This window comes from Beta vulgaris, chromosome 2, assembly GCF_026745355.1.
Source record: "Beta vulgaris subsp. vulgaris cultivar EL10 chromosome 2, EL10.2, whole genome shotgun sequence".
In the NCBI taxonomy this organism is placed as follows: Eukaryota; Viridiplantae; Streptophyta; class Magnoliopsida; order Caryophyllales; family Amaranthaceae; genus Beta; species Beta vulgaris.
Window position 1 is genome coordinate 33,403,980 of NC_079203.1, and position 13,708 is coordinate 33,417,687.

The 13,708-nt window shown below is 35.4% G+C and overlaps 1 protein-coding gene across 2 annotated transcripts in view; it reads left to right on the top strand.

Annotated features, from left to right (window-relative positions):
• LOC104886907 (ribosomal lysine N-methyltransferase 4) overlaps positions 1 to 8,740 on the top strand; it is a 31,259-nt gene extending 22,519 nt beyond the window's left edge. For both annotated transcript variants that reach the window (XM_010671446.4, XM_010671447.4), the window contains 4 exons: positions 6,411 to 6,541; positions 6,975 to 7,063; positions 7,178 to 7,326; positions 8,286 to 8,740. In XM_010671446.4, the coding sequence (XP_010669748.1) occupies positions 6,411 to 6,541; positions 6,975 to 7,063; positions 7,178 to 7,326; positions 8,286 to 8,444 (528 nt within the window). In that variant the 3' untranslated portion in view covers positions 8,445 to 8,740. The remainder of the gene's footprint in view (positions 1 to 6,410; positions 6,542 to 6,974; positions 7,064 to 7,177; positions 7,327 to 8,285) is intronic.
• Positions 8,741 to 13,708: the final 4,968 nt, after the last annotated feature.

A 13,708-nucleotide genomic window follows, 5' to 3' on the forward strand; every position in this document is an offset into this window, starting at 1 on the left:
ACTAAAGCTGATGCTCTAGAAATTGTCATGTGTACAAAGTGTTAGAAATAGAGATTGAAAAAGGGCTGGATATACCACTCCAAGGCACGAAAACTACGCTTTCCTATTAGTTTAAATTCTCCCTTTTCTAGGATCACCGGGTCAAACATGAAATAACTAATGAGATACAATGGAGAGAACAATTTACTTTGATGATCTTCAGAGTAAATATGAAAATAAGTGACTTTGTAGGGAGTTAATGTGTAACACTTAAAGGAAATATTGCAAAATTTTCTTGTAATCAAGCAAGATTTTATTTTATGAATGAAAAACTGTTTTTCCCGAAACACCATCAAATGGAAATGTCTTCATCCTAAGTGATTGAAAAGTAACCTATTCATTGACTAAAAACCAGATAATAACCAACCATTACAAAACAACAGTCATAAACTGTCAAAATCAAAACCCACAACTAACAGAAACAGTAGCAAATCGCATGGTGCGATATGCAGGAACGTAAACTGGTAATGAATAGATAAACTTATGTGACAACCGTGGCCTGAATTAAACACTGTCCCAAAGTTGAATTTGCCTCGCTACAACACAGACTCACATCAATCAACCTCCAAGGCTTCTACCCTTTGCGGTGTCAACTGAAAGCAAATTGAGAACGTCTAAGAATATTGCCCAGAATAGAGAGAAATTGAAAGAGAAGAGGAATATGATGAAACGGTCAGTAAATGGAGGTTAATGGCAGAAGACGTAGAGAGAAATTAGGTAAAACGGTCACTTAAAAACGGTAACTTAATGGTGTTACAAAAAATGGTCATTAAATGCTGATAAATAATTGTCCCAAAAAGAAAGTTAAGTTCAGTTTATTCCTCAAGGCCCATGACCCATGGCCCTAGCCTTGGCCCGGACCGAATGGGCAGAGCGCGTGCCCGTGCGATAACCATCCATCACCACATACCCAGTAAAAGGCTGGGTAGAGGAAGAGTAATAGTTAAACCTTACTTTTCCCTTTTATTCTTTCAATGTGGAACAAAAGGCAAAAGATTTTTCATATTCTTTTGAAGCAAAAGTTAAAGAGTTTCTACTATAAACTTTAACAATCCCCCACATGATTCAAAAAAAGAAAACAGAAAAATACGGCTGAAAGAAGATGATATGGGCAATACATACTAGGTTTTGAAGTATAAATGTCTTATGGACTTGAATTGACACTTAGTGCATATCAATGTCTTGATTTTACTCTAAACCTTTCACGAACTTAGCAAAGCATAATTTCGCACTCAACGTTTTTCAAATCAAGAAATGTTCTTGCAATTGTAATATCGGTGCCCCACAATTAGCCAGGATTAGGATTTTCATGAATGTTGTAGAGAGCCTAAGTCTTCTGACTCTCATAGGGGATAGGGCGTAACCCTCACATTCACATAGGTAAGTTCATCAAGTTTATATTGTCACAAACTACTTTAAGGCTATGAACTTATTAAGAGCTCTAAGCCCAACCTTACACATATAACCGTATAACAAAAATAATAATACATGCTTTTATTAATAGGAATGGTAGGGGTGTTAACAGGGAAAAAAAATGCGCTCGCGGTCGCGTTCGCGGGAACGGCTTGTAACGGCGAAATAGAACGTTTCGCGGCCGACGCGGCGTGAATTTTTTTAAAAAAATACATTAATATGTTTTAACTTATTTCCATTTTTTTAGTTTATGAAGCATTATTACAACAAATATAATCAAATCTAATAGAATATCATGTTTCCTTAATATATAATTAAATGTAAAAAAAATTTGCCAATGTTTGAAAAGAACGAATGTAACGGGGATAAAATCATTCTAACGCGGCGAGTTTGCGTTACGGAACGGACAACGCGGCGAGAAGTACGTGAATTTTATTATGGCGTTCCGTAACGGGATTTCGCGGAACGGCAAATCCAAAATCCGTTACAGAACGGCCGTTCTGTAACGAAACGGGAGAGTTTTAATTCCCTGGGTGTTAATGAGCCTGGGTGGCTCGCAAACTATTTGAGTTCGGCTCGGTCAAAGCTCGGCTCGAGAGGGGTCGACTCGAGTTCGGGTATGGGTTCGGGTTTGGCTCGAGACCTTAACGAGCCGAGCCTGAGCCTAGTGCAGTTCGACTCGAAAGCTCGCAAACATGTTCGAAAATATTTAATGTAAATTAGTGTTTATTCAAACCCTAGAACTTGAAATCTCTACCCACCATTTGGATCGCCAATTTTGACGATCTAACTCACATTCCCCACCGATTTGGTGCTCGAAAGAATTGCGTTTTGGAACGGACGAATCGAGACATGATTCGTGGGGGGTAGGGGCGAATTAGGTAACCCTGAGGGTAACTAGTAAATCTGTTTAGATTGCTAATAACAAAAGTTATATACGGCGGAGTACTAGTCATAGCATACATCAAGCTTCCAACCAAACTCGCATAACTTGCAAACTTTTGTTTCTTGTCCTTTGACTTTGGAACCTTCAGGTTTATTTATGTATACTTCCTCTTCTAATTCACCATTAAGGAAGGCAGTTTTCACTTCCATTTCGGTGAATTTCAAGTCTGTGAATTGCAAACAATGCAATTAATAGTGTAATGGTAGCTATCCTTGCCACCGCAGCATAAGTGTCAAAGTAATCGATACCGTGTTTTTGCCTAAAACCTTGAACCACCAAGCAGGCCTTGTACTTTAGTATGGTTGTATCAATCCTTTTCCTTACGAAGATCCAATTATAACCTAGTGGTTTGCAACCGGGTAGGTAAATCTGACAATACCCAAGTATTGTTGTTCATTATTGATTCAATTTTATCATTCACCCCCTCTTTCCAAAAAGCGGGATCATGTAATAATATGAAGTTAGAGTCTCAATGGACTTCCTTAACCCTTCAACTAAATATAGTTGAAAATCAGGTCCAAAATATTTTTTTTAAAAAATTTGTTTACTTATCCTGGTTTCTGGCATTGTATTATCATGATCCTTATTAATACTTCCTCCTTTTAGAAATAGTTGCACCATTTGTATAGTGTTTACGATTCACATCTTACACTTTGATTATCTTTGGTGATTTATATTTTAGTAAAAACATAGTCATATGGGATCTTGTTAGATTTGTCTCAATCTATATTTTTTTTAATTTTTATAACTTTTACTCATTAATAATTGAAGATATTAACGTCTGAAACCATGCATCGACAAGCGTGAAAACATAAAACGGTGCAACTAATTCTAAACGGGGGAAGTTTATCTACAACATCATCAGAAGTAGTACTAGGTATCATGTCCTTTGGTCTCAGAATTGATGAAAAGTGAGTCTCATCGAAAAACATCACGTAGACTCTAACACTGAATGGATAGAGGCAAAGTTATTAGGTTCAATAACATAAAACCTATAGGCTTTGCTATGCTTAGCATAACCTATAAAAATGCAACCAATTCCTCTTTCACCCAACCTTTTTTGGTTTAGGTTCAATCAATTTGACAATTGTCCTACATCCCCATACCTTGAGGTAATTGAGATTAAGCTTTCTTTTGTACCAAAGTTCATCTGATGTAGTCTTGTTCCTTTTATTTGGAACGCGATTTAAAATGTCACATGTTGTGAGCATTGCTTCACCCTAAATACCATCACTAATACCCGAATTAGAAATCATGAGTTAATCCTTTCTTTAATAACCCTAATTTTCCTTTCCGCCACACCATTACTTTGAGGTGAGTAAGGTGCTGTCATTTCATGGATTACACCAATGGAGTTAAAATAATTAGGATTGTAATATTCACCACCCATATCCGTCCGAAGTCTTTTAACTTTTTCATTAAGTTGCAATTCTACTTTTGTTTTATAGATCTTAAACATATCAAGAGCTTCATCTTTAGAAAATAAAAGATATACGTAACAAAACCTTGAAAAATCATCAATAATATACTATATACTTTTTATTTCCTAAAGAGAGTGAGCTATAAAAAAATACACAAATCACTATGCACCAATTCAAGCAATTTGTCAAATCACATTAGGAAAAGGATTCTTTGTAATTCCATTTAACATGCATGTCTTACGCTTCTCTATATTCAAGTCAAAAGGAGGTATTAAACCATTTTAGACATGTCACACAAATGACGATAATTCACATGACGTAAACGATTGTGCCAGAGAGAATAAACATCAAACATGTAAATACAATTAACAACTTTGTTATCCATGTTTAATTTAAACATACCATTATAATAGTATCCTTGTCCCTACATAAACACCACACGTAAGAGACCGCTGAACACTAAATTCTTCTGAAACTTCTGGAACAAACACTATATTTCTACGAGTTAGAGTTTTTCCCCAAAGTTAGTAATAATTCTAATTGGCCTACTTCTTTTGCCTTACCGCTAAATCATTTCCCATGTATAAGATTGACCCATCTTCCAATTCTTAAAAGACTTAAAATAATGCCTATCTTTGCACACATATCTCGAGACTCTCGAATTTATCCACCAAAAATCATCAACTTGCACATATCATAGCCACAAAATTCATTTCTTCATTTGCAACTACATGTGCAACCATACCTTGATTTAACCAACATTTTGTTGATCTTTCTCTTCTTTTCTTCTCCTCTGAAGGGCAATCTCTCTTAAAGTCAGGACTGTTGCAAACCCAACAAGTTATAGACCTCCTCTTATTGTTTGCAACCTTGGTTTTAGGATTTTTGTTGGATTTCTTAGTCCCACTTGACTCACCAATCTCTACAATATTAGTGGTAGATTTTTAGACATTTGCACCATTAGCATTTGTGTCCTTAGTCCTATCTTGAACCCGAATACCCTCTTTAATACGAAGATGAGTACCCAATTGTTCCATGGATATATCTTCCTATGTTTCAAGGAATTCTTGGTTTCTTTTCAAGATGGTGGTAATTTATCAATGATGGATGTAACCGCAATGGCCTCATCCATCACCATACCATGTGATCAAATTTTGCTCAAAGTATGATGAATTTCATTAAATTGCTCCATAACATGTCTATCATTGATAATTTTAAATGAATTAAGATTATTAACAAGAAATTTCTTACTTGAAACATCTTCAGAAATCTACTTTGCTTCAATAGAATCCCAAAGTTTTTTTTGCACTCTTCACGTTTCGGTAAAGATCGAACAAAGTGTCGGAAGTGAGTTGAGGATTGACATCGGCAAACGTAGTCATCATTCTCCCACTTTATCCTTCTCCTTGTTGTCTCCAAAGTTTCTTCCTCTCCATCTTGTGGGACCGCCGGCTTCGGTGTTGTGAGAACATACACCACATTGTCAACAAGAAATGCATCTTCTTTTGCCAAACGGTATCTCACCGCTTTAAACTTGTCCAACTTTTGAAAATTCAAAGTCATGTCTTTGAGTAAATGAAGCCATAGCCAAACAGAAAATTAAACTAATAGATTGTTAAAATTAGAGATTGAAAGAGGGTCGGATATACCACTCTAAGACACGAAAAGTACGTTTTCTTATTAATTTAATTTTTGCCCCTCTAAGATCAGCGGGTTAAGCACGAAATAACTAATGAGATACAATGAAGAGAACAATTTACTTTGATGATCTTCAAAGTAAATCTGAAAATAAGTGACTTTGTAGGGAGTTTATATGAAACACTTTAAGGAAATACTGCAGAATTTTCTTGTAAGCGAGCAAAAATTTATTGTATGAACGAAAGTTTCCCAAATCACTATCAAATGGAAACAGGTTATCTTTTTATAGATAAACTTAGAGAGGTTATCAATGATGTGTCTTCATCCTAAGTGATTGAAAAGAAACCTATTCATTCACTTAAAACCAGATAATAACCAACCATCACAAAACAACGGCCATAAACCATCGAAATTAGAACCCGTAACGAACAGAAACAGTAGCAAATCGCGCGGTGTGATACAGATTGCACCTCGCGACCTCGGCAAAAAATACTGTACTTCTGATCGTGGCTCGTGCTTTCCTTTACTAATCCAACCTTCGTAAAACCATTCCATATGATCTAAAGCCCATTTAACTATAAATATTGCAACATAAAGTAGGTCAATCAAGCTTTGGTAGAGCCATACAACTTCGATATGAATGATTCACACCAAAATTATTGTCATGGACGAATAAATTGCTTTTTCTGCTTTAGAGCATTGAAATAAGTGATAAAAAAAAAGTTGTTGTGTTGATAAAGTGTCCCCTTTTGGTTAGCATAGATCTAGTTGCATCTTGTCTTTGTCTAGAAAGTTTTTGTTACTTGTCGTGGCACGAATTGTATAGATATTCATATTATCACGGTGTTACATATATTGGGAAGTGAGACTGAATATTGTGAAGTTTGCTTCGGTGTTGTCAACTGTTTCTCCCTTCAGTTTCTCTCTACTCTAACAACATCCTCTATTTTCAGGTTTGCGTGCATGTTGATATACCTTACAATGATAATTTACGAGAAATGAAGTTGGATCTTCTGCAAAAGTGTTGTTTGCCAAAGGTCAAGGATGCAAACATCAGTTCTTCGGGTGGCTCTTTTGTGATAAAGTATGCACATTCTCATAATCCCTTCCTATACGGGTGGCATTACCTTCTAATTTGTGATCAATTATCTGTGTTTGTAATAACGATGTGTTCTAGAACAGTACTAGTTCTCTAATTGAAAAGCTGAAAAATTGGAATGAGACAAAAGGTACAAATGGATCATAATTCATAAGCATTTCACTGCTCTCCTTTTTGACATCATGTGGAGATCGTCCTGTTATCTTTATTTAAGATGGTTGGTAACAAGTTGATCAGTAATGGCTTTGACTGAGGTTTTTCCTATTGTTTTAAAACAGTGATCAAGCTTGATGCAACCTTTGTTGAGCTTTCATTTATTCCTATTTGATCTGGGTCTTCTGTCATTAGGTCTATATCACCTGCTTCCTGACTATACTGTATCCATCTACATTTCTTTAAGAACTTGTTAATGTTACAGGGAAGTGAGGTCATCTAGAGGAAAAGGAAAAGGAATTCCACAGTCACTCCGTGCATTTTCTCGTGTCCTGTGTTGTACCTCTGCTCAAGGTTTTTTTTTTCTTTTCATGTCTACACTTTTTAGGTGCTTCACGTCTAATAGAATTGTAAATCATGCCATTCTGTCCTCCAAATATATATTTTTATTTAGTGGCTGAAATGCAGAGCTGACTGACCTTGCTGTGGAAGCTGTTCAAGGTGATGGCCGGCTGGCACGACGTCCTTTGGTTAAGAGGAGCTTGGAGATACGGGCACATGAGATCTTGCTCTCGCTAATAGATGAGTTGATTCAGAAATATAATATGTCAATTTCTGTAAGAAAATGATTACCCGTTGAATTCTGGCTTAACAGTTATTTTAAATTAGGATTTTAACTTGGTATGGTATTATTTTTCTGGTTGGCATTTTAGCTTCTCTTGTTCTTCTCTTTACTCGATCACTATCATGGAACTTCTACAGTTCTTCCAAAAATATCCTTTCGAATAGTTTGTAACTGTTTGTGGCTACATATTTTGGACCCCGTTTTGGTAGTGATTCGGCTGTTATATAACAGAGAGAGCAACAGCTTCTAATGTGAGATCATCCAATGTGATAGGCAGTTGGTCCATCAGTAACATAGTAGCCTCATCACACATGTCAACTTTTTTTTGTTTGATAGATATAATGACTCGAATGCATGTCCTTGCTTGAATGCAGTACCTTCTTGAAATCCATGAAATCATTGATGATGCATGTCTACTTTTCTGCACAATATTTATCATTGACAATTGGAAGTGTTCAATCAATATTACATGTTCTTGTTCTTTGCACCGTTGTAAATGACATTGATAAAAGTCATTAGCTGTTCATCAAGATTTTGATTTCATTCAACTTTGTAGATAGGTAGTGGACTACTTTGCAAATGAGTAAAAACCAATGTTTTTGAAGCCAATGCTTATGTCATTTCTTCGCTATAAGTAGTTTCTGAATTCCATATGGTTAGTCGTACAGTCTTCTTCTCAATTATTTGTTCTGCTCAAAGTTGCCATGGATTCTTAAGATAGATCTTGCGCTGTGGAGTAGATCTAGCCATCTTTTCCCCCTATTATGGATCTCATGGCAGCCTGAACTCGCATGGCCAATCTAGGATTGATTTGGTCGAAGCTGAAAGAAATTGGTTTTTGTTATGATACCTTGAAGAGTTGAAGTTAGCATATGCTTCCTGATAGATTCTTTTCTAAATCTTTTATGCTTTGATTGTTCTAGTCTGATTGAGAACGTCTATACCATGTAGGCTCTACACGTTCTAGAATCCACCAACTGCAGGAAGTTTGCTATCAGACGGCAAATGGCTCTAGATCTTCTCACTGGGGAGGTTCGTGTCCTGAGATCTGCTTCTGCATGGCTGAAGAATTATTGTGAGTCTTATCCAGAGCAAGCAAAACCATTGTAAACCCTTCACATATACAGCCACAATGATGAATGACAATTCAAATCATAGATATCAAAGCTGCATGTGCGATGTTGAATGATGAGATTTGTTGTAGGAATTGTGGTGACCATGGTCATTTTTTTGATCTAAATCATCCAACGGAGTCCAAGAATATCTAACATGTGGTAAATATGAAAACATTGTACATGACTTCAGAAGTTTGCGATGTATCTAACATTTTGTCATATGTAGATGTATCTCATATTTGATCATATGTAAATGGTACGAAGGATTGCTGAAGGAGAATTCCTAATGTATCTTAGTGTAAAATTGTCTAGAAAATAAAGTCAAGGACACCATCATAATTAGATACCTAAATAATTAGACAGCCTTAATCTTCATTTCAGTAGACAAGTTAATATTGCTTGTCCTAGCTCCTAGAGATGATGGAGATGGTAATTACTAGTTAGCAAGCTGAAGAAGGCATCTGAAATGAGTAATTAGCGTAGCAATTTCACAAGGAATTGAAAATTTGGTCGCATTGGTGACAATAAAATTATCTATCTACAATTTTTAGATGATTCAAACTCAAGGTGATAGTCGTTGCAAATTCATAACTAATGGTTGTAGGTTTAGTTATAGAAAAATGTACTGTCAAGAACTTGACAGTGGCTTGGACAAGGTGGCTTGTGGAGATGCAAGTTAGTGTCCGGCTCCTCTAGAGTTATTAGAGAACTCTAGAGGTAGAGTTAGTGTAATCTCATTCCTCCATCTAACTTTATTCATCTCAGCCATCCATTTGAAAAAAAAATCAATAATGATACGCAAAATTCAAATCCCTCTTTCCGTTTTTTGCTCTCTCCTCCTCCCTTTTCCTGTTAGAGATACTCCTCTATTATTTCTCTCTCTTCCACCCTTCTCCCTTCGAATCTGTCCCCTAAACTATCTCTCCCTTGCAATTGTCAAGATCTTGTTTGCACGAGTGTAGTTGGGGAGAATTATTACTCTTAATTTGTTCCAATTTATTTTATTGAAAACTTTAACAAAAATCCCTAAATTCAACCTAAAATTCTCAATTTTTACATAGCAACTTCAAACTCTTAAATTTGTCATCGATTGAGTCGATTCTTTCACAAAAACAAACATCTCCAATTGAAAGTCACCATAAATCTGCATTCACGCAACTTAGAAGATCGAAATTTCTAAATGACGTGTTTTTTCAGGTTATGAATTTCATTTATTGTTTTTTTTGAAAATTGTGGTTATTTTAGTATCATAATCATTTAGGTAGATTTATTTTTATCTAATTCTCAAATTATGGTTGTGTTTTAATTTTTATCTAATTCTCAAATTATTTTTTAGGTCGGCAACTTATAGCAGTAACATGTGTTGTTGGGTTTTGAATGATTGTGGAAGTTACGCACTTGATTGTTTGAAGAAGGTTTGCACCCAAAAACTAGCAATTCCATAGACTTCATTTGCATTCAAGGAAATTGCATCCGGATTCCATCTGGAGTTAACTGAAATTTCTAGAGAAAGATATCAAGTTTAATGAATGAAAATGCAACAATTGTTAATGATGTAGTACGTAATTTGTGCAGTTTTCTCATTGTTCTTGCAGTATGGAGTTGCTTACAAGGTTTCACAGAAGGAGGATTTCGTGAGTAATTTTTCTTCTTTTTTTTATTTTATATTTTGAGGTATGTGTTTTTAACAAATTGGATGCTTCGAGGGGATTTTGGTGTGAGGATGATTCTATTTGAGTGATTGAAAGATAATATGCCTTGAATTAAAGAAATGATGGCTTCATTTGAGAAGAGAATGTGCATAAAGGATGTTTTGGAAAGGTAATAATGAGATTAATGGGTTTTACACTGATTTATATAATGCTTACGAATGTTAGTTTGCTTGGTATAGCTTGTGGTTGTTTGCAATGAGTTAATTGGCTGTTGTTTTGCATAAAACATGTCGGTCTGTGTCAATGGAATTGAACCAAATTGCTCTTGTTTACTTAATTTTCATAGGATTTATGCCTATTAGCTCAATATAGGAGAGCATTGTGTGGCAATATGCAAAGATGTAGGTTCAACTTCTACATAGGTAAGTTTACTTCAAAGCAACAATTAAGAGAAAACTTTTAGCTCTCAGTCTAAACACAATTAATTTTGTACAGATTACTTGGAAAATATAATTATCAAGCTCAAATCATCTCAAAAATGCTATTGAATTCAAGGCTTCTTTTGTCAAATGACAATGTTCTAATATCTAAATGAAGCAGATAAGTACCAAGCAACTCTAACACAAAATCACAATTGGGCAAAGTAACAATTCTAACTCAAAAGTACTCTAAATACACAATTACTTTGAATACTAGCTGTCGAGACCAAGACCAACCAACTTTATGAGTTGCATACATGTCGCTTCCTTTAGAACCAAGTAGGAAAGAACCTACAGACCTATATCCACACAGAAACAGACAAGTTTAGCATGCTTACATTACAAAAAAGAACAAGGATAGAAAGCAACAAAAAAACATGTACTTGCTAATTACCATCACCACAAAGAAAAGGGACATGAAGCAACAAAAAAACATGTAGAGGCAGCACAAATAGCAAGGAACAAACTAGTCTACAACTCTTAGTAGGTGCCATTTCTTCCAAATCATCTATATAAGTAATAACACTTACCTAGCCAATTCACATTTGATGCATCGCTCAAGGTGGTTTGGGAATTATTATGTGGATTGAACATATCTTTATTTCCCACCTACAAAAAATGACACAACCAGTATAATTATCCACTCATCCTTATTAAGATACTATCATATGACTATGAAATCGCATACCTGACTTTGACTTTGACTTTGGCTTTCCTTCCACATGTAAGAACTAGCACTACAAAAAAAAGCTCATATAGCAACGGATTTTTGGCGACGGATATATATCCGTTTCTAATTTAGAGACGGAATACTGATAATCCGTCTCTAAATTTATTTAGAGACGGATTTTAAAAATCCGTCTCTAATTTAGAGACGGATTTTAAAATCCGTCTCTAACTTTAGGGACGGATTTTAAATATCCGTCCCTAAATTAGAGACGGATTTTTAAAATCCGTCTCTAAATAAATTTAGAGATGGATTTTTAAAATCCGTCCCTAAATTAGAGACGGATTTTATAAATCCGTCTCTAAATTAGAGACGGATTTCTAAAATCCGTCTCTAACTTAGAGACGGATTTCAAAAATCCGTCTCTAACTTAGAGACGGATTCTAAAAATCCGTCTCTAAATTTCATTATGAATATTTTATTGCGCTTCTTTAATTTAGGGACGGATTTTTAAAATCCGTCCCTAAATTAGAGACGGATTTTTAAATCCGTCTCTAAATTAGAGACGGATTTCTAAAATCCGTCTCTAACTTAGAGACGGATTTCTAAAATCCGTCTCTAACTTAGAGACGGATTCTAAAAATCCGTCTCTAAATTTCATTATGAATATTTTATTGCGCTTCTTTAATTTAGGGACGGATTTTTAAAATCCGTCCCTAAATTAGAGACGGATTTTTAAATCCGTCTCTAAATTAGAGACGGATTTCTAAAATCCGTCTCTAACTTAGAGACGGATTTCTAAAATCCGTCTCTAAATTTCATTATGAATATTTTATTGCGCTTCTTTAATTTAGGGACGGATTTTAAAAATCCGTCTCTAAATTAGAGACGGATTTTACAAATCCGTCTCTAAATTAGGGACGGATTTTTAAAACCCGTCTCTAAATTTAGATATGATTATTTTATTGCACATCATTAATTTAGGGACGGATTTTGAAAATCCGTCTCTACATTAGGGACGGATTCAAAATCCGTCTCTAAATTAGGGACGGATTTTTGAATCCGTCTCTAAATTAGGGACGGATTTTTGAATCCGTCTCTAAATTAGGGACGGATTGTTGAATCCGTCTCTAATATTTTTTCGACATATTACCAATATTGCGTAGAGAAGTATACAAGTTGTATTTGGTGTAGTTGGTTGGAGCTTCTTCTCGTTTCTTTGAGGTCACAAGTTCGATTCCTACCAACAGCGATTCTTGCGACTGTGCTTTCCCTTGTAGAGCTGAACCGGGTTTACTTAAGGGATATTCCAAAATGATAATGAGATCAACTTGAACTAGGTAGGGAATTAGGTGATTAAATATAATCATGATAATATTAGGAACTATCGTGTTATTAATTTCGTTTATATATTTTTCATCTTTTCAGCAAATTTAGAGACGGATTTTGGAAATCCGTCTCTAAACTTAGAGATGGATTTTCAAAATCCGTCTCTAAACTTAGAGACGGATTTCCAAAATCCGTCTCTAAGATTAGAGACGGATTTCCAAAATCCGTCTCTAAGATTAGAGACGGATTTCCAAAATCCGTCTCTAAGCTTAGAGACGGATTTCCAAAATCCGTCGCTAAACTTTAGAGACGGATTTCCAAAATCCGTCTCTAACTCGAATTAGCGACAAGGGTTTTAGAGAGGGACAATATCCGTCTCTAAATCCGTCTCTAAGCCCATATAGCGACGGATTTGACCTATTTAGGGACGGATTTTGTCCGTCTCTAAATGGACTTTTTTTTGTAGTGTAGGTTGCTCTTGACTTGCAGCTGGAGTATATCCCCCCCTATATAAAGAAAACATAATTGAGTAATGACAAAAATAATTGAAGAGATCTATATTATTTATTGAAACATAGTTGGTAATATACAATATCATATAACATGTTTTGTCTGTGGTAGTTGATTTTCTTTACTTTGTTGACCTGATGGTGCATCCTTCTTGCTACGCTTGGTCTCACTTGTTTTAGACGGTTGAGTTTTGACATTCTTATCATGAAATTTCTCGGTCCAACTTTTTCTCCTTTTTTTGGCCGTTTTGGATTCTTTTTTCTTCAATGTAGCTGTGCTAGAAATGTAGTCTTCTACACCACTTGGCTGAACTTGTGCATTCAGATCAGGAACAATAGAAGCAACTTCATTACTTTATTCAGCTTTCATGCACGACTCCAATCCTAGCTTCTCTTGTCCAGCGTTTCAAAATATATTTCTCAGGAATCAATTTAATGTTCATGATATCAACGACCTTCACAGCATGAGCACATAGTACCCCAACCTCTCAAACATTCTAGAACTACATGAAACTTTTTTAGTCAAAGCATCACCAAATACTTGGTATTCCTTATCAATAAAGCTATCATTATCTATATTGAAGATGGCAACTCTATATTCATTGTGAAGTTGACCTACTACA